General features: G+C 32.9%; 1 protein-coding gene across 1 annotated transcript in view; it reads left to right on the top strand.

The window, feature by feature from the left end:
* The window catches only part of Hil (peptidase hillarin), a 264779-nt gene extending 249439 nt beyond the window's left edge, over positions 1 to 15340 (top strand). The window contains exons 9-10 of the mRNA XM_081743080.1: positions 11238 to 11368; positions 14721 to 15340. Coding sequence (XP_081599206.1) covers positions 11238 to 11368; positions 14721 to 15275 — 686 coding nt within the window. The 3' untranslated portion in view covers positions 15276 to 15340. The remainder of the gene's footprint in view (positions 1 to 11237; positions 11369 to 14720) is intronic.
* Positions 15341 to 22186: the final 6846 nt, after the last annotated feature.

Here is a 22186-nt window from a genome sequence, read left to right as displayed (position 1 = left end):
CTAATTTAGCATTTTTTCTTCTTTTCTATTATATGTTCTCTGGGCGAAGTTTGAGTCGGATCTGATCATGCCTTATTCTGTACGTTGCTTGTAAGTAATTGGGATTTATAACCTTGAAACGTAAATAATTAAATAATTATTAACCACTCGCGCTTCTCGGCGGACCTTTCTTCCACGATCACAGAAGATGAATTTATCCTATTTGTTTTCTGTCGTATTCTTCTTGTTTCTTCGTTTTCTGTCTTATGCCACTTGTTTTTTCTCGTTTTCTGCCGTATTCTTGTTTTTATCGTTTTCTGTCGTATTCTCGTTTTTCGTTTTCTATCGTATTCTTCTTATTTTTTTTTCTTTTCCTGCCGTATTCTTCTCGTTTTTTCGTTTTCTATCGTATTCTTCTTGTTTCTTCCTCTTCTGCACATTCTGTTTACTGTTCTTGTCCGTCTTCCTTTGTTCCGTCTTTCATCACTTTCCAGATATTTTCAGTAATTAAATGTGTATGATAAAACCTCTAAAGATAAATGGAAGTATAAATTAAAGGAAGACATAATACGAAACTACGAATATATAAAAAAAAATCGAAAACACGCTGAATGAATAATAGTAAAAATTCCAATAATAAGCTATGCGCTAAGAATTATATAAGAAATATAATTCAGTTTGTTGGATCTTTAGATCATATACATAATATTGGATTTGTCAAGCTGTAAACAAAATTACATGTTACTTCAACCGATATTACAAAACTCGTCAAGAGCCTAAAAAGTTTTCTACAAGATACCTTTTCAGAATTTTTAAAAATTTCATAGCACTTTCCTAATTTTTTTATTACAGCGGGTGACGTGTTATATATTTTCTTACCCGTGTAAATTTTACCTTTTTGATACATGTTGCTTCTATGTTGAACAATATGGAATACTTCTCTTCTACGCGAATTATTAGTTTACATGTTTTGACTAATTGATAGGGTGAGATTCATATACATTAATAGTGATTAACAAAATTTCAAACGTTAATACATCCAAAAACACAAAATTAGCCAACCACTTTGTTCACAAGTCTTATTATTTCTTGAGTTTCTATAAATGTTTCAAGTTTTAAAAACAAATTCTGTCGACGTATTTTAGAACATTATCAGTTTGCTGAGTGATTCGTATTTCAAGATCGTGAAATAAATGTTAGTTTAAAATTGTCAATTCAGTGTTTATTTGTGATCTTGCGTTAAAGACTTTAATTACCTGTGAATTAGGAAGAGAAGGAAATCTAACTATCGAAGTACAAATTTATTTCCATCATTTATATTCTACAGGGTGGACAAGCCAAGAATTTCATGCATCATAACTTTTACGTAGGTATACTGAAGAAGAAGTAAGGAGTGCTTCGAAACAGTTCGCTGATTTTGTGCTTTTGGATGTCTTAACATAGACCACTGCCGAAAACATGAAAAAAAGAAATTTAAAGGTCCATAGCTCCAAAACTATGAGACATATTGCAGTCGGGTCAAGACTTCACGTAGGAACTAATATGTGCCATATCCACAAATCCATGTTACAGAATTCTAAGGTACTCACGCAACAATTTTTAAAGAGGCGATTTGGCTACTGGCATATAATTTGAAGTACTCACCAACTACCTCTAGAAAAATTGCTGTGGAAGTATCACAAGATTCTGAAACATGGATATTTGGATAAACCACATACTAATTCCTAAGTGGAGTCTTTACCCTACTACGGTATGTCCCATTGTTTTGGAGTTATGGACCTTTAAAGTTAACTTTTTCATGTTTTCGTCAGCCTATAACTCTGAAAGGAAGCATTTGTGCACCCAGGTTGGTCTAGACTTTTTGTGTTATCTTGATGTCAGGAATCACCTCCCAAACGTTGTCCGTGTTGTTTTGAAACACTATATATATAATACGAAATCTTATCACATTGAAAATACGATTGAAATGCTTATAGTACAAGAGGCTTCTACAGTACTTTTACTACCATGATTATCAGTTACTGACTTCCGGAAATAAAACAGTAGCAATGAAAACTTTAAAAGAAAGAAAGGAAGAGTGAAAGAGGAAGAGAAAATATTGGTTTAATCTAGTAAAAATCATAAATACCCCTCCTCCTCCCCCCAAAAAAGTCGTCAAAAAGAGAGTGGGATTCAATAACACACTTAACACGTTAATGATTTGCCTGTTCTGCTCTGTTAAAGCAATTAGCAAAGAGGCATTTTCTGTAAAAGTTTCTATTGTTATTTCAATAATGCAAGAACTATAGAAACAAGTATGCACAAAACGACAACTACGAAATAATAGATGAGTTTCTTTATCTTCCCACATTCAGAAACTTACGTCATAATTGGACTTTCCCAATTTGTTCTGGTTTATGATTTGCCAGAAGTAGTTCTTTTGTGTTTAGGTTGCAAAGAGCAAATTCAATGTAATAACTATAGACTTTTTAAAAACAGATTTATTATAAAATTGTCGAGAAAACAGTCTAAAATTCATATATTGTATGTATACCGTATATTTCATATATACTTATTATGGACGGGATTTATACTTTGGATTCCCGTGTCTAATAATATTGCATGTCTCCTATTGGCTGAAAGTAACACAATTCAGTAAGCGAATATCAATACAGCAGAAAGGGGCAGATAAGATATACTCAAGGGTAAGTTCCATAAAATAATAAAAAATAATAAGTTGTTTTTCAAGTTTCGCATTTATTTTTGTGTTGAGAATGTATAGTCACGTTTTAAAAAAAAATGTAACATTCAAATGAGATTTGTCATAGCCAGTTGATAAATTAATTGTATTGAAGATTTAGAGGAAGGGAAAGAGAGAGAGAGAGAGGGGGAGAGAGAAAATATGACTAAATTGTGTAATTCTAAATAGACTATAAGTGCGACTCCTGAGAAACAAGTCAACGGTGCAAGATATTTTCAATGCAACTGTACAATAAAAAGTCGTAAATTAAAGGGAAATGAGGATTAACTAATTAAAATAAAACATTGCAAAACCACAGTCAGTAATTCTAACTATTATTATACTTACAAATGTCTATAGTGCCTGAATTTTTAGAGTTGCAAGCTTTGGACTCTCTCCTGGAGTCTTGGTGGCGGAGGTTAAAAACAGGAAGAAAAAGATTAGAAACATCAAGGAATAAATAGGAACGGACTTATTCCTTGATGTTTTTAATCTTTTCTTCCTGTTTTTAACCTTCGTCATCAAGATTTAAGTCCGTTCCTTTTTATTCCTTGATCTTTCTAATTTTTTTCTTCCTGTTTTTAACCCCTGTGGCCAAAACTCCAGGGGAGAGTCAAAAGCTTGGAATTCTAAAAGGTCAGGAATTACAGAAATTTGTAAGTAGAATGATAATTAAAATAAGCCTACAACAAAAGTACTCTCCTTTGTGAATGTATATATGATTAGAAATAACGTCAATAATTTAAAGGAAAGTATCAGTCAGGTGATCACTTTCCAAAACTATTCTTCATTCATAAAGAATAGAACTTCAGGCCTACCTTTAAATCCGGGTCTGTGCTTATTGCAATTTAAAACAGAAATAGAAATAATCAACTAAAAGTACTGATTTTGTTTTGTTCCGAAATTAACGTCCTAAATCAACAACGAAATTAAACATGGGCTTGCTCTTGAGCTTGATTTAACATGATTTAATTTTTCATTATGTACCTCGGGGATAACGCGTTATACATTAAGTACTGAAACTCTTGAAGTTCTTAATCCCACCGCATGGCAGTGCAAGCGTAGTTAGGTCCGAACGTGGAGAAAAGAAAGTCTATGTGGACGCTGGGAGAAATAGAGCAATATAAATTTAAAAATCAAATTAAATGCAGTTTTGCCAACAATTAAGGGAAAATGAGAAGTAAAACATAAAATGCAATGCTTGTCACTGAAATAGTTTGCTTTCTAATTGGCTAGAGGCAATCATCTTATTGATAAGAACAGTTGCTGATATTAAATTATGTATAAGTATATTACCTCTAATTTGAAGAAACTATCCATTATGACTCTAGAACTCACTAAAGGAATAATTAACACTTTTGAGAGAGTGTAACACTTAATTATTAAAATTAAAATATTTACAAGGAAACGATTTCGGCAACTTAACGTTATCTCCATCAGATACTGATAAAAGAGATATCTTCAGAGCATAGAAATATAGAAGTATATAGAGTATATGTTTTTATGCTCTGAAAATCTCTCATTCAGTTAGTGTCTAATTAAAAAAAAAAAAAAAAAAAAAAAAAAGTTGTCAAAATCGTTAAACTGTATTTTAGTTCTATTAAATAAGTGTATAAACTTTCATTACTTTTCTCCCTAACGATCTTGTTTTAATTTCCTTGGCTCGAAAAATAAAGCGACACTTTATGTAATGAAAGGTTAACATCGGTTAACATTTTAATCAGTGTTTCTCAGAGTAGCCCAAACTTCCAAGCACTGGAAATTCATGTACGGTACCAACACGTTTTATTACTGTTTCTCAGAGCAGCCCAAACTGCCAAGCACTAAAGATTCATATAAGGTATCAACACGTTTTATTACATCACAAAAAGCCAAAAAGGGTTATTTTAAAACATGGGATTTGTCCTCGCCGTAGTCTTTCAGTTCCATTAATGTCTGAATATGATTACTTACACTAGAAAAGTCAAGTTCATAGGCTTGTATACACTAATTACAATCTACTAGTTTTCGAGCTTTCGAGCTTTCGAGCTGTGTATCAAATAGCCAGTCAAATAATAAACAATATTCTCGTTAGCTCGTGAATTATTATCTGATACAGAGAAGTCTATTGCATCCAAATGTGGTTCTACTTCTGTGAGCGAAATTATTGTTCTTATCTGATGATTTTGCATGTTGTGTTTGATGTCTCTGCTTTTAGATACTGCTTTCCGAGTCATCGATCTCTTTTGCTGAGTGTACGAAGTTAATACGCCTTCAACACTATCTTCACAATTCAATTTACGGGAAATATTTTTTTTTTTTTTTTTTTTATCGGTACATATATAGACTGAAGTCGATTCATGAAGGATGGTCGACCCAACTTATACTTCGAATGAGACCAAAGTGTCTTTCAGTAGAATCTTAGTAAGGTCACACTCTTCATGTCTCCTTTTGAGTTAATTGCGTGAAACACACTATTCATGCCTCTTGTAAACATTTCAGTTTCCTCACTGTTTTAGAGCCTACGAACACAAAGCTTACGATAAAACTTTAAACCAGTCGGAGCTGAATTGCTAAGCAGCTTGCTGCTAGCTTAACACTCATCTTTTGAAATATTTTGAGCTCTACGTGCAGTGTGAGTTAATGAAGGTGGAACCTTCTTCTCACATGTTAAGTTTTCGATCTCATATAGTCCCCAGAAATAGATAGAGTCTGCAGTTTCTCTGGTATAAATTATTGCGTTGTTCTTTAAAAAAGTGAATTTCACACACTTAATCTCGTGGCAAATATCACCTATAGCAAAGATCTTTCTAGTTAAATCTCAGGGATTTAATGTAGAGCTTTTGACGTTGTCTTTTTTTTTTTTTTTTTTTTTTTTTTTTTTTTTTTTAATCTGCTGTGATCGCAAGTAAAAGCCACAATTCTAATATGTTACTGCCCCAATTGAACAACAATTTACAGCAGCATCTTTGTTAAAATGGACTCTTGAGTTGTATTTTTGCACAAGTAGATGACGATAAACTGAACTCTCGATCTCACGATTTCACCAAAGGTATAAGAACAAATATTAAACCGTGATTACTAAGTCTGGCTCCTTTTCGCTTTCAATGAAGTTTCTCATATCTACAAACCTATCGAAATGGCATTTACTGGAATGAAATCTGACTTTTTCCCGTAATTTCCTTCATGAAATACAAGTACGAAGCTTCCGTGATTTTCATCGCCGCCTTCCAAGTCTTTTGAAATTGCCTGCATGTGGATTGCATTTGAGACTACGAGACAATTTTCTTAAAAGAGGAAAAAAGAGGAAAAAACGGTAATACCAAAACTTCGTATTTAAGACAAAGCTCGTACTCATACCTTGATTTTATTAATGGCAATAAACGTTCAAGTATGAATTTTGGTTCACGCCGCATTCCCGTGAGACTGTACTATTCTTTACGGACTACTAGTGTTTGATCATATATTAGACTATTTGTATCATGATTTGCTAAGCCTCTCTTCAAATTCGTGACTTCTTTGGAAAGATTAAAATGACGCTTTATTATTATTATTGTTATTATTGTTGTTATTATTATTATTATTATTATTATTATTATTATTATTATTATTATTATTATTATTATTATTATTATTATTATTATTATTATTATTATTGATATTTTTATTCTTTTTTACTTCTTTGCGAAGAAGGAGAACTTCTCTCGAACCAGATGATGTAGAACGAGAAGCTGATCCCTTGTCAATGTCAAAATCACGCTGTTCTGTTTTATGATCCACTATTTTAACACACTTCGTTTTCTTTACAAGTGAATGTTGTTTAGGGGGATTTCTTATACGAGGTTGGAAAATTAAATAACTCGGAAAACCAGGGATGTTGCGAGGCACTGTCAGTTCGGAAGTCTCCATCTAGTACAAGGCAATTCAACAGTACAAAGCAAATCACACACACGGTCACCCATACTTAACTTCCATCAAGTCTTGGTATTCTTTTGTCCCATTCGGGGGCGCGGTGCTCAGTGGTAGAGCGTTCACCTCCGGTGCTTGGAGTCCCTGGTTCGATCCCAGCTCGCGCCGTGTGGACTTTCTGGTGGACACACACCGTGCTCATGGGGTTTCTCGGGGTTCTCCCGTTTCCTCCCACTTTCTTTATTCCACCATTTCATTCATTTCTCATCATCACCGTCTCCTTTAGCCTAACCGGCATAACCATGGGACGTAAAACTTAAAGATTTCATTTCATTTCTTTTGTCCCATTCATCTAGCGGAACTACGATGGTCTAAACAAATACCGACTATCGTTTTCGTGATATCCCGATTTACAGCCGGGAACAAAACAACTCGCCATGTTGAATGCTACATACAAATAGCACTACTAATTATTTCACCAGAACTACTTGAGCTATACAAAAATGAAAAACTTATGTTCATACACACACAAAAGCTGTATAACTAATGTTTCACTCCATTCACTGGAATTTTACTTTTTTTAAATTTATTTATTATTTCTTTTAACGACACAATAGTTAAATGTAAACGACAGATACGTTAATGCAATTGTACTGATAGAACCTTTATAGGGCATAGTAAAGTTGTAATTTGTTCCATAAGTAAATCCAAAACTCCAAAAGGAAATCGATTATCAATATAATTCAAGTAAATTACTACTTTAATATGCCTATAAAACTTCCATCGGTTGTTTACGTTGGACTATTGTATAATTTTACTTTTAAAAAAATAAAAACTTCATAAATTCGATTATTATTATTATTATTATTATTATTATTATTATTATTATTATTATTATTAAGTATTCTGCTTTTTTTTTCTTTTTTTTTTTAAGGTTTGGTCTTGGAAATGTTTCTGCCGCATTTCTCGATCTCTTCAGCTTCCTCTTTTAACTCCCAATATTTTCTTCTACTTTTCAAATCATCTGTGTTCTTCTTCCTATTCCTTGCTTTCCTTTCATCTTTCCTTCTACGGCGGTATGAAGAAGACATTTTTTTCGCAAGATGTGTCCAATCCAATTGGCCTTCCTACGAAGAATTCTGGCTAAAAAGTCCTCTTCTCTCCTATCAGTTTTAAAACATCTTCGTTTTTTACTCTCTCCGTCCATTTTATCTTCTTCATATTCCTCCAACACCACATTTCGAAACTTTCTAAATACTTCTTCCCTAACTTCCGTAATGTGCAAGCCTTTAACCTTACAGTACAATACTCAATATATATAATGAAAAGTCTTTATGACCATGTTCAATCGTAGCTCTTAATCCATAGTAACTGTATCGCTCTCTAAAAGTAGGCAATTCATTCGTGCGGTGTTATTTTCATGTTTTCCAAGACATTCCAAAAATTAAAAGTAATATTAAAATTTTACATCGTACTCTTTCAGAACTTACAAAAATTTAAAGTTCAAAATAACCAAAGTTTTCAAATAATTCATTAAATAATCTTTCTCGGACAAATCAGCCAAGTAAAGTGTGATAAAGTCGACGAATTTCCAGAAGCTGAGTGTTCAGATAACATGAAGTAGTATGATAAAACAAATAATCAAATAAAAATTGCTAGGAACTTAGTGTTTTTTACTTGTGATCCTCAGTCTATGTATGCCCCAAGTTAATGAAGTTATAAAAATTTATATGTAATAGTAGGATCGTTAGTTTCGGCTGCCAGCAATTGTGAGAAGCTATCGGTTATGTACTGAAATACAAAGAAATAAAGAAAAGGTGACCACTAGTGTTAAAGGTAGAAAAATGCCATATATTGCATTATTCAATTGTGTATATCTATATCTATCTCTCTCTTTATATATATATATATACATACATACGTACATATATATATATATATATATATATATATATATATATATATATATATATATATATATATATATATATATATATATATATATATATACGGTGTTTCAAAACAACACCGAAAGCGTTTCGGAGGTGATTCCTGACACCAAAATAAGACAAAAAGTATAGACCAACCTGGGTGCACAAATGCTTCCTTTCGGAGTTATAGGCTGCCGAAAACATGAAAGAATTAACTTTAAAAATTCATGGCTTCAAAACTATGGGGTCTACCGTAGTCAGGTCAGGACTTCAGTTAAGAACTATTTGGTCTAGGAATTAATTCGTGCGGTTGGTACGCACACATTGAAGCTGTAGTACAAACACAAAATACATAAATACCTTAAGAAAAATATTGTCCATCGCTAGCCACCACTTTCGCCCATCTGTCAGGCAATGTACGGATTCCGTGGCGAAAGAAGTCCTCATCCTTGGAAGCGATCCAGTCAGAGACCCATGTTTCGATATCTTCTGAAGAAGTAAACCGCTGTCCAATCAAATCGTTGTTCATGCAATCGAACAAGTAGTAGTCCGAAGGAGCAACGTCTGGTGAATACGGCGGGTGGGGTAAAACTTCCCATCCGACATTTTCTAAATAGGTTTTGACCGGTTTTGCGACATGTGGGCGAGCGTTATCATGTTGAACAATAAGTTTATCATGTCTGTTCTCCCATTCTGGTCGTGTTCTGGCCAGAGCTTGCTTCAAACGCATTAATTGTCGTCGATAACGTTCTCCATTCATAGTTTCACCCGGTTGCAGCAGCTCATAGTACACCACACCTTTCATATCCCACCATATGCACAGCATAACCTTTGCAGAGTGAATATCTCGTTTTGGTTGTGATGGACCTGGTTCACCTGGTTTCACCCAGGCCTTTTTTTCGTTTAGGGTTCTCGTAATGGATCCACTTCTCATCACCCGTAATAATTCGATGCAGAAACCCCTTTCTGCTCTGTCGTTGAAGCAGCAATTCGCAAATGGTTTTTCGTCTTTCAACGTCTCTGTCTTTCAACTCATGTGGAACCCAATGTGACATCTTTTGAATCATTCCCATGGCTTTCAAGCGTTTGGAGACTTGTTTGATCAACGCCTAATGCTGCTGCAAGTTGTTCCTGCGTTTAACACGAATCCTGCTCGAGCAATGCTGTCAATTCTTCGTCTTGAAATTTTTTTGGCTGTCCAGCTCGCTCTTGGTCTGCCAAGCCGAAATCACCACTTCTAAACCGTGCAAACCACTTCTGACACGTTCGCTCAGCTAGAACATGGTCACCATACACTTCCACCAAAATACGATGACTTTCAGTCGCACTTTTCTGCATGTTAAAGTAATGCAGCAGGACACCCCGCAAAAACACTTTATCAGGCACAAATTGCGCCATGTTCACTTAACTACAAACTGATGTTGTTGACGCTTTAATCCACTGCCCTATACTACGAATGATACGCGATGACAGGGGTTTGCAACACATGTGTGGATACACGGAACTGTAGGACGCTCCGTTCGTTGCGCCATCTCTTGTCCACCCGCACGAATTAATTCCTAGACCAAATAGTATGTGCTCTATCCAAATATCCAAGTTTCAGAATTCTGAAGTACTTCCAAAACAATTTTTATAGAGGTAGTTGGTGAGTACTTCAAATTATACGCCCGTAGCCAAACTCCCTCTATAAAAATTGTTACGGAAATACCTCAGGATTCTGAAACATGGATATTTTGACAGGGCACATATTTGTTCCTAAGTGAAGTGTTGACCCGACTATGGTAGGTCCCATAGTTTTGGGGCTTTGGACCTTTAAAGTTTATTTGTTCATGTTTTCGGTAGCCTATAACTCCAAAATAGGGAATTTGTGCACCCAGGATGGTCTATACTTTTCGTCTTTTCTTGGTGTCAGGAATCACCTCCCAAACGTTGTCGGTGTTGTATATATATATATATATATATATATATGAACAATTAGTTAATCATTTCAAGCTAAAGCAATGAACCGGGTATTGACAACTACGATTACAGGGTAAAAACGATTTCTAATTCTATAAAATATATTCTTCATTGTACAGCGTTGGTCCTTAGCACATTCTAACTTATATATAAATTTCTTTTTTCATGTGATAATTTTCACATTCTAAACCATTTCCAGACATTCATCCATATTGACGATGTTAATCCATTCATTCCTGCTATTGTATTAAAAACAAAAAAGTTTTCTGCGTATTTAAATAATGGAATTTAAATAATTATAGTGTTGTATCTTTTTTCTTTAAGCTATTCTTATTGTAAATCTCAGCAACATGAAAACTTGTCTTTGTTGTTCAATTTTTGTCAACAATAAGATTAGTTCATAGTTACTTCGGGGTACCTAGACAACCAATAACTCAATCATTTTTGAGTTGTTTAAATGTTAAATGAAATCGGTGTCACATAAGCAAAATATAATGCAATGTGTGTTATTTCCACAACTATTTTCTTTAAGGATGAACGGCAATTTTAAATCTATAATTTAGTTCCATATTTTAATTATAACAAAATATATGTGCATATCGAACACATTTTTAGTACACAATAATCCATTCACAGATTTTCGCATTTCAAAGTTTATTTTTAAATTAACATTTTTTTTTTTAACTTAAGGAAAACATATGGAAAGCAGTTCGATTAAATCAATATATTCTGGTAGTAACTAATGTTTATTTTGATTTCAGGGGCAGCGACGATTAGAATTGCAATGCCTGCCCATATGCAGTCCAGTCTTATCTTCCATTATAACCTCAAATTCTACGATAGCGATGGTGATGCTTTCGATGGAGTAAGCCTTAAAAGATTCGTAATGCAGGTTAGTAGTACTGTATTAATGCGATATTCTGTCAAAGTGAATAAAACAAGAAATTTTGTTTTGAAATTCTTTATTCTTAAAAAGGAACCAGCAGTGATTTTTCAATGTATTTTTTAAAATAAATTTAATGTTCCACAATTGTGCACCGAGACCAAGAGAGGCAGTGATGATGAGATGGATGATAATTGTGGAATGACGAAAAGTGACGAGGAAATGGAAGAACCCAGAGAAAACACACGCATATGGTGTTTGCTCACTGCAAATTCCACTTGGCAGAAACTGGAATCAAACCAGGGAAACCACGCGAAAGAAATGAGGATTATATCACTGACCCACAGTCCAAGTGTTGAGGTTCATTCACAATTAAATGAATTATACAGTTGAACACACAAAGAATAACGGACTGAACCGAGACTCGAACCCGGGACCTCTGGCATACCGTGCCGGTGCGTTGATCACTATACCACCCGGTCCAATTCCCAGAACAGCCACTCACTCCTTTACTCTCGAGATCGGTACTCTCGCCTCTTACCACGTGGGTTGTTCCAAGACTCCTGTTGTGATTCGACAATCCCTGTGTCCATATAGCGAGCACCTTATGACGGTTGTAATTTCATATAAACTGTACTAACGCATCGGCACGCTATGGCGGAGGTCCCGGGTTCGAGTACCGGTCCAGTCAGTTACTTTTTCACTTTTTGTGTGTAATATAATTCGCACCTTGTGTGGATCTAGTGTATTAAAAAAATCCGTTGTTTCTTTTTTCATAGTATATACAGTTCAAGTTACTTTTAAAACTATAATGAAACATAAATAAGAAAACGTGACCAATAACTTGTGTTACAGTTTCAACCTTTATAGTGACTTATTACACATTATTAATTGATGATGTGTCTGACAAAGCCAATGGCAAATTGCCGAAACTCCATAGGCTATTATTAGTATATTAATACTTTGATCAAATCTAGCTATTTGTTTTTAGCTATAGCTATAGATAAGGTATCTAATTAAAAAATTTGCAGAAACTGTAACGCAAATTTAATATAGTTATTACTTCGGCGAAATGTTTATATTTATTCTTAGCTAAAGATAGAAATAATGTGTCTAACAAAATGCCGAAACCGTAACACAAGTTCAGTATAGTTATTATTTTGTCGAGATATTTCTGTTTATTCTTAGTTAAAGATAATGTGTCTGTTAAAGAATGATAAAATGCCGAAACTGTAACACAAGTTTAATAAGTTATTACTTTGGCGAGATTTTTGTATTTATTCTTAGTTATAAATAGAAATGATGTGTCTGTTAAAGAATAAATTGTCGAAATATAACACAAATTATTAATATATATAGTTAATAATTTGATCAAATTTTATTTATTTGTACAGTTATACATAGAGATAATGTGCCTTATAAAGAGAACAATAAATTTCCGAAACTATAACAAATTAATATACTTATAATTAATAATTTGATCACATTTTTTATTTACCCTAAGTTAAACTAAATATACTCAAGAATTTAGCTTCAAAGTTTAAATTGTATAAGTTACGTCATATCGTAAGACCCATTTCGAATATTCAGTGAAGCAGATACTATGAGAAAGTTTCAAATAAAATAACAATAAAGCATGTTTAAGTAGTAAGAGTTCACAACAGAATATGCACGTTCTTTCTGAGGATGTACACTTCTATCCTAAACATTTACGTTTAGCAACAGCTAGACTTTACCGAAACCCTTCTTCACGCGACGTAAAGACTTCTTTCGTCGAATGCTTTAGGAGTAGTGCCAGCTGATGCAATGTATCAGGGAACTATTCTAAGTTATTCTGACTTCCGAATGATTTTCATGTCTATCATATGACTCCTCTTCCTATATGTATTTGTCTCTCTGTCATTATGACTTTGTCTAAATTCGTACATTTTCACTCTGTTCCATTTTCAAAGCCGTTTAAATTTAATTTAAATAAGAAGTAATGATTACGAAAGAACTTTGTTGTATACCCTTAATATTTTACAGGGCTGACGAAAAGGGTGACTCTTCGAAATTTTAGAAGAGGGTGATAGAATTATATATGTAAACCAATTGCCAAAAAAAATATAGTTACAAAAATGTATAATACATACAATCAAGGCTGCAGTATGAAGGAATATGTTCTTAGATATTAGAACTGTTGAGACAATAAATACTCCTTTTTTGATATATGTGTGTGTGAAGGGGTAAGGAGGGGTAGGGGTAAGGAGGTAAGGAGGTTGGTGGAGGGGTAAGGAGCATGTATCAGGAGAATTTAGAGATGTCACAGATCTTAGTAAGATAACATTTAACATTTAAGAGTCACTCCAGAAAGGAATTCCAGATGATTATGGCAGTAGTAGTATACCGTACAACATATTACAACTACTACATTACTAGATTTGATTTCGTGTTACAGATATTAACCGTTTTCCTTGTTTCAATGGCTAATTACTATTAAGATACACAAATCTATTCTGTGGAAAATGCGAAAAAATGGTGTTATAGATTTCCTGTATTTCCATACTATATGAGGCAAAAGTTCTTTCTGCTTTGGAGTTAAGGCAATTGAATACCTACACCATATTCCGTTGTTACCTTGTTGATTTATATTGGGAAGTACTAGAGTATAAATATTGGAATAAGCATGAATTTTATAGGGATAATAGGATAATTTATAGGTAGAAGAAAACATTTGCATATCGTCAGTATCATTCTAATAAATGTAAGATTTTGTTGTGTCCAAATCTTAATTTTAAAAAAAATGCAAGTTGAAATTAACCCAGGATATTAATACTATATTACCAATACTCAGAGGAACATTTTTCGTAGAAAATGTATAGAATATCTGCTTATCTTTATTAATGTAAGTTCATACACTAGCTTTGTTGTTATTATTACAAATTATTAAGAAATATACGTATTTTTATCTCCTTTAGTATCTTAGCAGAAAACTGCACGCTTTAGTGTTACAGCACAATCCTATCACCTAACAAGATGTTCATCATATATAAAATTGTATTTTTACATTATCACGGAAGTCAATGAAAACATAATAACAAGTGTATTATAGAGACAATTTCAGTGAACACAAAAGTACACTAAGATTTTGGTATCTTTTCTCATTTTGGTCTAATTTCATTTTAATAAATAACTTCAGAATACTCGAACTATTTGCATTATTGATAAAAGCAACTTCACCTGATTTTAAATAATTGACAATACAGATCTGAAGTCATGTCAAAAAAAAAAAAAAAAATGTAGTGGAATATAATATGTATTGTTGAATTTAAGTATTTTTGTTTACGTTCCTTATTAATTTTTTTAATATCAAATTTTGCAGTCTGTTGTTGGAAACGTGGTTGCATTCCGTGTCCATGCTCCATGCAGTGGCGCATTTCTTCTGGATATTTTCGCCAACGCTGTTACACCCAAGGAATACCTCACAGGAGAACCAATGAAATTCAAGAGTGTGTGCAAATTCAAGATTATGTGTGAAGAATTACAGACGGTAATGGTGCCTCTACCTGACTGCGCAAGTGGAGAATGGGGACCTATGAAGGCGACGCGGCTCTTTGGGCTAATTCCTGTGACCCATCAAGATGCTTTGGTGTTTGCAGGGCGAGAATTAGAATTGCAGTTTCGTATGTCTCGCTCCCTCACTGATTTCATGGCCACGTTGCATAAAAACGGCGTTGAAGAGAAGAGACTTGCTAAGTTTGTGTCTCATTCAGTTCACGACGATATTGTGACCTTCCTTATAAGTTTCCCCGAAGAAGGTCAGTATGGTTTAGACATTTATACTCGTGAAGTGACCGGTGGCGAGCCAGATAGTGGTGAAAAACATCTGCTAACCCATTGCTGTAAGTATCTAATCAATTCGTCGAAAAGAAATTAATATATAGGAAACTAAAAAATCAGAATTAGTAAGAAGGAACAATAAAATATTAATATTACTTACAATTTCAATACTTACCACTTATCATTAAACAACTATAAAGGGTGTTGTGGATATAATAAGTGAATACAACAGTGCGCTTCCAGCTAGCACTGTATACTTTTAACTATACAGTAATGGTATTTGTTTCAGTTCCTTAGGTGGTATTCGATTCTGTGTTTTAATTCAAGAGCACAGAAAGATAATATGCTTAAAGACATGGGTTTACAAACAGCAATTAAAGATCATTTGTATATGTGTAATTCAAACTTGCAGAATTTTAAAATGATTGTTCTGCAGGCGTAAATTAACGTAAAAAAGTTCACTGCTTGGTATTGTGATCACGCTATGAAAATAAATATATGTTTATTAATTCAAGATTACGTTCAAAATGAGATCATAATAAAAGGAACAATTGCATTTTTTGTACGTTACCAGTGGTAGTTGTTCAAAGCAAAAGTACTTTTCGTATATATTTTGATGCAAAGTTTTGCTGTGATGTCAAGGGAACAAGATACACCAATAAATTCGGAGAACTATACTTTTACTAGTGTAAGTAAATGACGTAGAATATAAAAGCATGTTGAATAAAAGTCAGGCCTGTTACTATCAGTAGTGCCTTTGTATAGTACTTTTGAAGAAGAGACAACAAAATAATTTAAATAATAATGAGAACACATTTACTTAATACATAAATGATAATATATGTTTCGACTAATACCGAATTGGGGAAGTTGTAGATTACGTAATTTGCAAGTCGAACGAAAGATATAATTTGCAACATACAACTTCTATCTTTTTCTAACGTAATTTCATATGTTAATAAGTACATATGATTTATATTATGCGAAAAATGGAGTTATGTGAGTTCTAAGTCTGAAGCACATATTATATAAATAATGCGTATTTCCCTTCATTCTGTTTATTCAGAAGTAATTGAACATACTTATCAATAAAGGATAAACATGTTGATCATATTGTTAATAATTCATGCTTATTGTTGTTGAATACGTCACTAGTCATGAATTATATATATATTTATATCGAGTAAGTCTGTAGCTAATGGCTAGTGATTGTCCAACAACTTAAGCAACATAACTTAGTTCTATATATATATATATTGCGTGTATATATAGTATATAAATATATATATATATACTTAATAATATAAATACGTCAAATGAGACAAATATATACAAAGAAGATATTCCGTTCATGTATATTCGTAATATTTATGTACAGTGTTAAGGCGGTCAACAAGATCACAATTTATTTCTGATTATGTAGATGTATATAAAAAACTTCTTTTGTAAGGAACAGGTATTATTGCCTATTACTTAATGCTTTCTGGGTGGTTAAAACACTTTTTTTTCAAGTGGTTACTGTAAATTTCAGTCATTTGGATATAGAAGGAGGATATATTTTGTTCCTTAAGGAAATACTGGGGAACCGACAATGAGATATCGTGAATAGTATAGAAAGTATTTAGCTAATTACATCCAAAACGAAATAGGTACATTATGCTTTTTCCCTTCTATATATAAATAATATTACATGTATATATTTGCTAATGTATGTACACATTCAGAGACATCACACTTTGCTGTAATCAAGATAAATCCAGCACATTGTTCGATTAATACATTTATGGTGTTCGTTTATTTGTTAAGGTATAACGTACTAGTTTATATTGTTCAAAATGTTGACAAGTATAGTAATAATAATAAAAAAAAACGTTTAAAGTTTTTGAGTAACAGACGTCTACCTATTTTGTAACAGTTACCTATTATACCTACTTATAGTTACTATTTTCTTACACTTTTACGTAAACAAACGTTCAGCTATCAATCATTGCTGAATTCATTTTTATACTTTGTTCCTGCTTGTCTATTTCTTTGAATGCATTTTTTATCACTTTCAAATTCATCCATTTTCATATATATATATATATATATATATATATATATATATATATATATATAATCTATGGAAAGTTAAATTAATAATTATTTCATGGCATAGTGTTAATTTTGGTACAGTTATTTGTACATTTGCAAACAATGTATATAAAAAAATGTGAAACTGAAAAAGTAAACAAAATTCCCAGAGTAGAAACTAATGAAGAAAACTTCATTACTTCTAAAAATAAAACGAAATAATGTATATATTTGTTAAATCATTAGAATTTATTATTGATTTGTCGAACTAGAAAATCCATATGATCGTAAGTAAATCTGAAACATTGTAACTGAAATTCAATAGTGTTAATACCACTGCCGTTTGATACTGACATCAAGTTTGCGAATTAAGGATTTTTTTTACAGCAAGGTAAGGGAAGGGACTAAAAGAACTTGAAAGGAAAAGTATATGCATTATGTATTTATTATAACCAGTATAATATGCACATTCCGTCCTGCAATAATCGCATTCATTGGAGTGGGAAATACGTTATCCTCACAAGGGATTTTTCTCTAATCCCTATAATAATTGTTTACGTATCACATCATCTTTAATCCTTAAATATGCTCCAATAATTTGTGACTGATTCCTATCTTTATTAAATTTTGTCACAATACAGTTGACATGGAACCCGTAGATTTAGTCCATTTTATATTGACAAAATTTAGATGAAGTGTTATATTTGTTGAATAGTATACAAAAGCATGTTGTACTGTCATTGACAGAGGAAAATAACATATTTTATACACAAAACCTATATAAAATATGGTATTTTGTTTTGTTGCTGGCTGTATATGTTAAAATAAAGTATGTTTGTTGACAAAAAATATTTTGTACACCCTCTTTTCAGTGATTACTGACGTTAACATTCATTAAAATAGATCAAAACGAACTCTTTTTGTAAATTTTTTATGACATATATAAAGACTCATCGTTAACATAAGAACCTATCTTCAAATCAATTAAAAGTACTGCTACATACAGTTAATACAAGACGTGCGAGAATATATAACCTACATTTTCTTTCTTTTTTTTAAAGTAATAAAAATTAATGAGATTAATATATTATATTATTGTATAAATACCTTGTTAAGTAGAAACTGAGCATGACCTTGTTTTGTTATTTCACAAAGCTTTAATTTTAGATTTTTTGTACTGTTTAGGTAAAGTACACTGATTTCATATACAGATCATGTTTACACAATATAGTTTTGGAATACTTTATACAGCAGGTCCTATTTTTGAGGCAGATGTGCAGGTATTTGTAAAGCAATGGGTGCACAGGTTGTTAGAGGCTATTTTAGCTTCATTTTTCTACTATTATTTTATTATTATTATTATTATTTTTATGAGAAACAAAGAAAGATAAATTAATATATAAAATGCAGTAATATTTCTGCAGTATTACTACTGTCACTTGTTGAGCCTATTTTTTTTGTTTTTGTAGTCAAAACTTTTCAATAACATGTTGAAATAATAATAAAAAAAAAAAATAATTATGTTTACAATAAAATTTCAATATTTGTAAGTTTTATTTTTATTGACTTTTGTTTCCTGAAATCCCGATTCTGTAGTCAAATACTAATACTGTAGTGTAACTCTTAAAAATCATATGAAACTCCATATTTATGTTTGTTGAACTGAAACCATAAATTCGGTGCCTTCATTTGAAAAACAAAATAAAGCAACGAAACAATCTCTCTCTCTCTCTCTCTCTCTCTCTCTCTCTCTATATATATATATATATATATATATATATATATATATATAGAGAGAGAGAGAGAGAGAGAGAGAGAGAGAGAGAGATAAATTAAAGTAACATTATTTTTTATTTCATATCTGTTGAACCTCCCTACTGGTCTCGATCGAATTTTCGACATACATGAGGTTCGGGTCTGGGATTTTTTTTTAAATCATTTAACTCTGACAGTGCAACATAGGAAATATGAAGATATATAAAACTAAATAAAACTTAATAAATCTTGAAGCACGAGACCGATCTCGATCAAATTTTCCACATATATGAGTTACGGGGCTGGGATGGTTTTTGTCATTTTACTTTGATGGTGCAACTTAGGGGAGCGGGGGATAGGGATGATATTTATAAATGATCAAAAATAACCGACTTAGTGTCGAATCCACAGTTTTTGGAGTTGCTGAGACGAAGAGTGACATTTCCGATGCCATTTAAATCCAAATTGACTTCTTTATGTCCAAAATGGAACATATTCTCCCTGTGCGAAGAACGGGTATTCTGCTAATAAATAAATAAATAAATAAATAAATAAAGTACCCGTCCCGACTACAGGTGCGACACACTTCCTTATGGGGGGGGGGAGCAAGAAGTGACAGCTAGGTATACAAATACAAGATATAATTTTAAAAAAGCCACTTTTTAAAAAAGTATGTCACGATTTTGACGATGATAATATAAGTTGCGAAAGGAATACGTGACTTCTCCAACTATACCTCTTCCCTAAGCATATTGACTACATAGGAATAAGAATACAACAAATCTATTTAAAATTAATTAATTGTTATATTACGTTTGAATAATGTTTCGTAATTGAATATATAATTATCTTTTCAGTTACCACTTTCATACTTTTAAACCAACAGCGTTTCGAACCTTCAGGGGTTCATCTTCATATGTTTGAAGCAATAAACATAACAAAGGAACTGAAAGCCGAAAAGGAAAACGTACATGTGGCATGTGTAGATAATTTCGTAAAACGAAATTCCTTTAGACACTTCATCTTCCTTTATGTTACAATCACGTTACTTGGTTTCGAAGTTTGTAACATGCTTCCTACCTAGGGTTGCTATTTTTTCAGTGGGCCTAAAGCGGCAGCTTGCTGGCGGTTTGTTGAACAGAAGTTAAGATCAATTGATCCATCAAAGAATAACATCAATGGCGGTGATCTCTCCGCTGCCAACTATCAGCGTAACTAGGATATTTTGCTAAGAAAAGCCATGGAGTCTTAGTTCTGCAATTACTACAGCTTCAGTCTGTAGCCAACGTTATTCCAGATGAAGGAACAATGTACTAGGGCGGCCTGGTTGCTAACATGAACAATTTCAGCGATAGAGCCGTATTGATATTTCGATAGTCATAGGCACACATCGTGGGACGAATGTACTTTACAAATGCCACTAAGTATTTCTGTAGCATATTTTGAAAGTATTTTGGATAATGTTATGTCCCGCCATATAACACGTTCCTTTTAGACGTAATTCGGGATCCTATGTTAAACTGTAGATCCACGTCCCATACAGCTTCACTGCTGAAAGAATTGCTAAACTCAAAGAAATGGAAAGGACACGCGTTTAAAAGATTCATTTTAAAAGCCCTAAAACGAGGAAATCATTTGGAGAAAACGAAAAATAACATATTTTACCTACAATTTACGAACTAGTCGGGTTTATGAAGTTGTAGGATTAGTAATTAGGAATTAGATTTCTGGGCTGTTGGCATCTAAGGCCATTTAACCCGTCAGGTATATGAGTTACGACGTCCTTCAGCGAGCACAATATCCGGTGAAAGGGAAGGAAAAAAGGATTGGAGAAGGAAACAAGGGCCTGGGACCATTGTGTTAGATACCATCCCGGCATTTGCCTGGTGTGAATGAGGAAAATCCAGGAAAAACCTCAGTCAAGATGGCTTGCCTGAAAAAGCTGTTATACTTTTTCGACAGAGTGTCCCCACCCTATGAAGTTTTGTGCTTCTGCGAGAGTTCACAATAAATTTGTCTCATTGGAAAAAGAACCATATATTTTAATTTCTTTATATGAGCAATAATATTTACTTTACAAAACAAGTTCAACAAACTGGATTTTGCATGTATACATCTCTTTTTTTTTTTTTTTTTTTTAATTTTGAAAAATCAGTAGTGGGCTTAGACTTTTGAGAACGATTATATATATATGAAATCTAGTAGATCTTGGCGCAAGTTGACTAAGAATGTGGAGCCCCAAAATATTGTTAAGAAGAGGAAGAGAAACTGGTTGGGGCATTGCCTAAGAATAAATTGTATCTAGGAATTGAAATTGTGTCCTAGAGGGTATGGTGGCGGGAAAGAGAAGGAGGATACGAAGGAGACTACAGTTAATGGATGATAAAAAAACAGAAAGATCATACGTGAAGACGAAGAGGTTAGCGGAGGGCAGTAGAGCATGGAAGCTTCTCAGCTTCTGCAAGTCCCCTGCCAATAAGGGCAGAATGCCTATGATGATGATTTTATATATATATATATATATATATGTGTGTGTGTGTGTGTGTGTTTAAAATGAATACTATGTTCTCAAAATTAGTACTCATTCTTTAAAACTTGATCAGGAAAATTGTTTTGTAGAAATAATAACACTGAAACATTGGGGTGGGGACAAGCTTAGCCCTCAGCATTATTGGGGGAAGGGCTTAGGGGGTCCAACCTCCCACGCACCGGTGCCTATGGCAATAGGTATCTTCTTTCTTTTTACCATCAGATGACGACTCACGGTAGCTTGAAAGCTGAAGCTCAGTGCTTCTGTTTTTATTTATTTATTTATTTACTTTCCTTTTTTTTAAATATATATATATATATATATATATATATATATATATATATATATATATATATATATATATATATATACCGGAAGAGATTGTTTGACTACTGTAGGTCACGCAGATTTTGGTTTTGTGATAATTTTCTAGAAACGATTTGGGTTTCAAGCTTACTTCCAGACGTATATACTTAAAGTACGGTAGTAAAGCAAAAATAATCTGTGACATTATACCTTTTGGAACTTGTTTTACGCAGAGTATGATAAAGATACCAATCCACGTAAATATTTTACAAAGTGTAAACTAATGTTGATAACAGTAAGTCTTTGTTACGCAGTGGGGAAATCGATATTCTTATAAATATTTC

The sequence above is a fragment of the Thermobia domestica genome, chromosome 16, assembly GCF_964235325.1.
Source record: "Thermobia domestica chromosome 16, izTheDome1.hap1.1, whole genome shotgun sequence".
In the NCBI taxonomy this organism is placed as follows: Eukaryota; Metazoa; Arthropoda; class Insecta; order Zygentoma; family Lepismatidae; genus Thermobia; species Thermobia domestica.
This window is presented reverse-complemented; position numbering and strand designations above follow the sequence as displayed.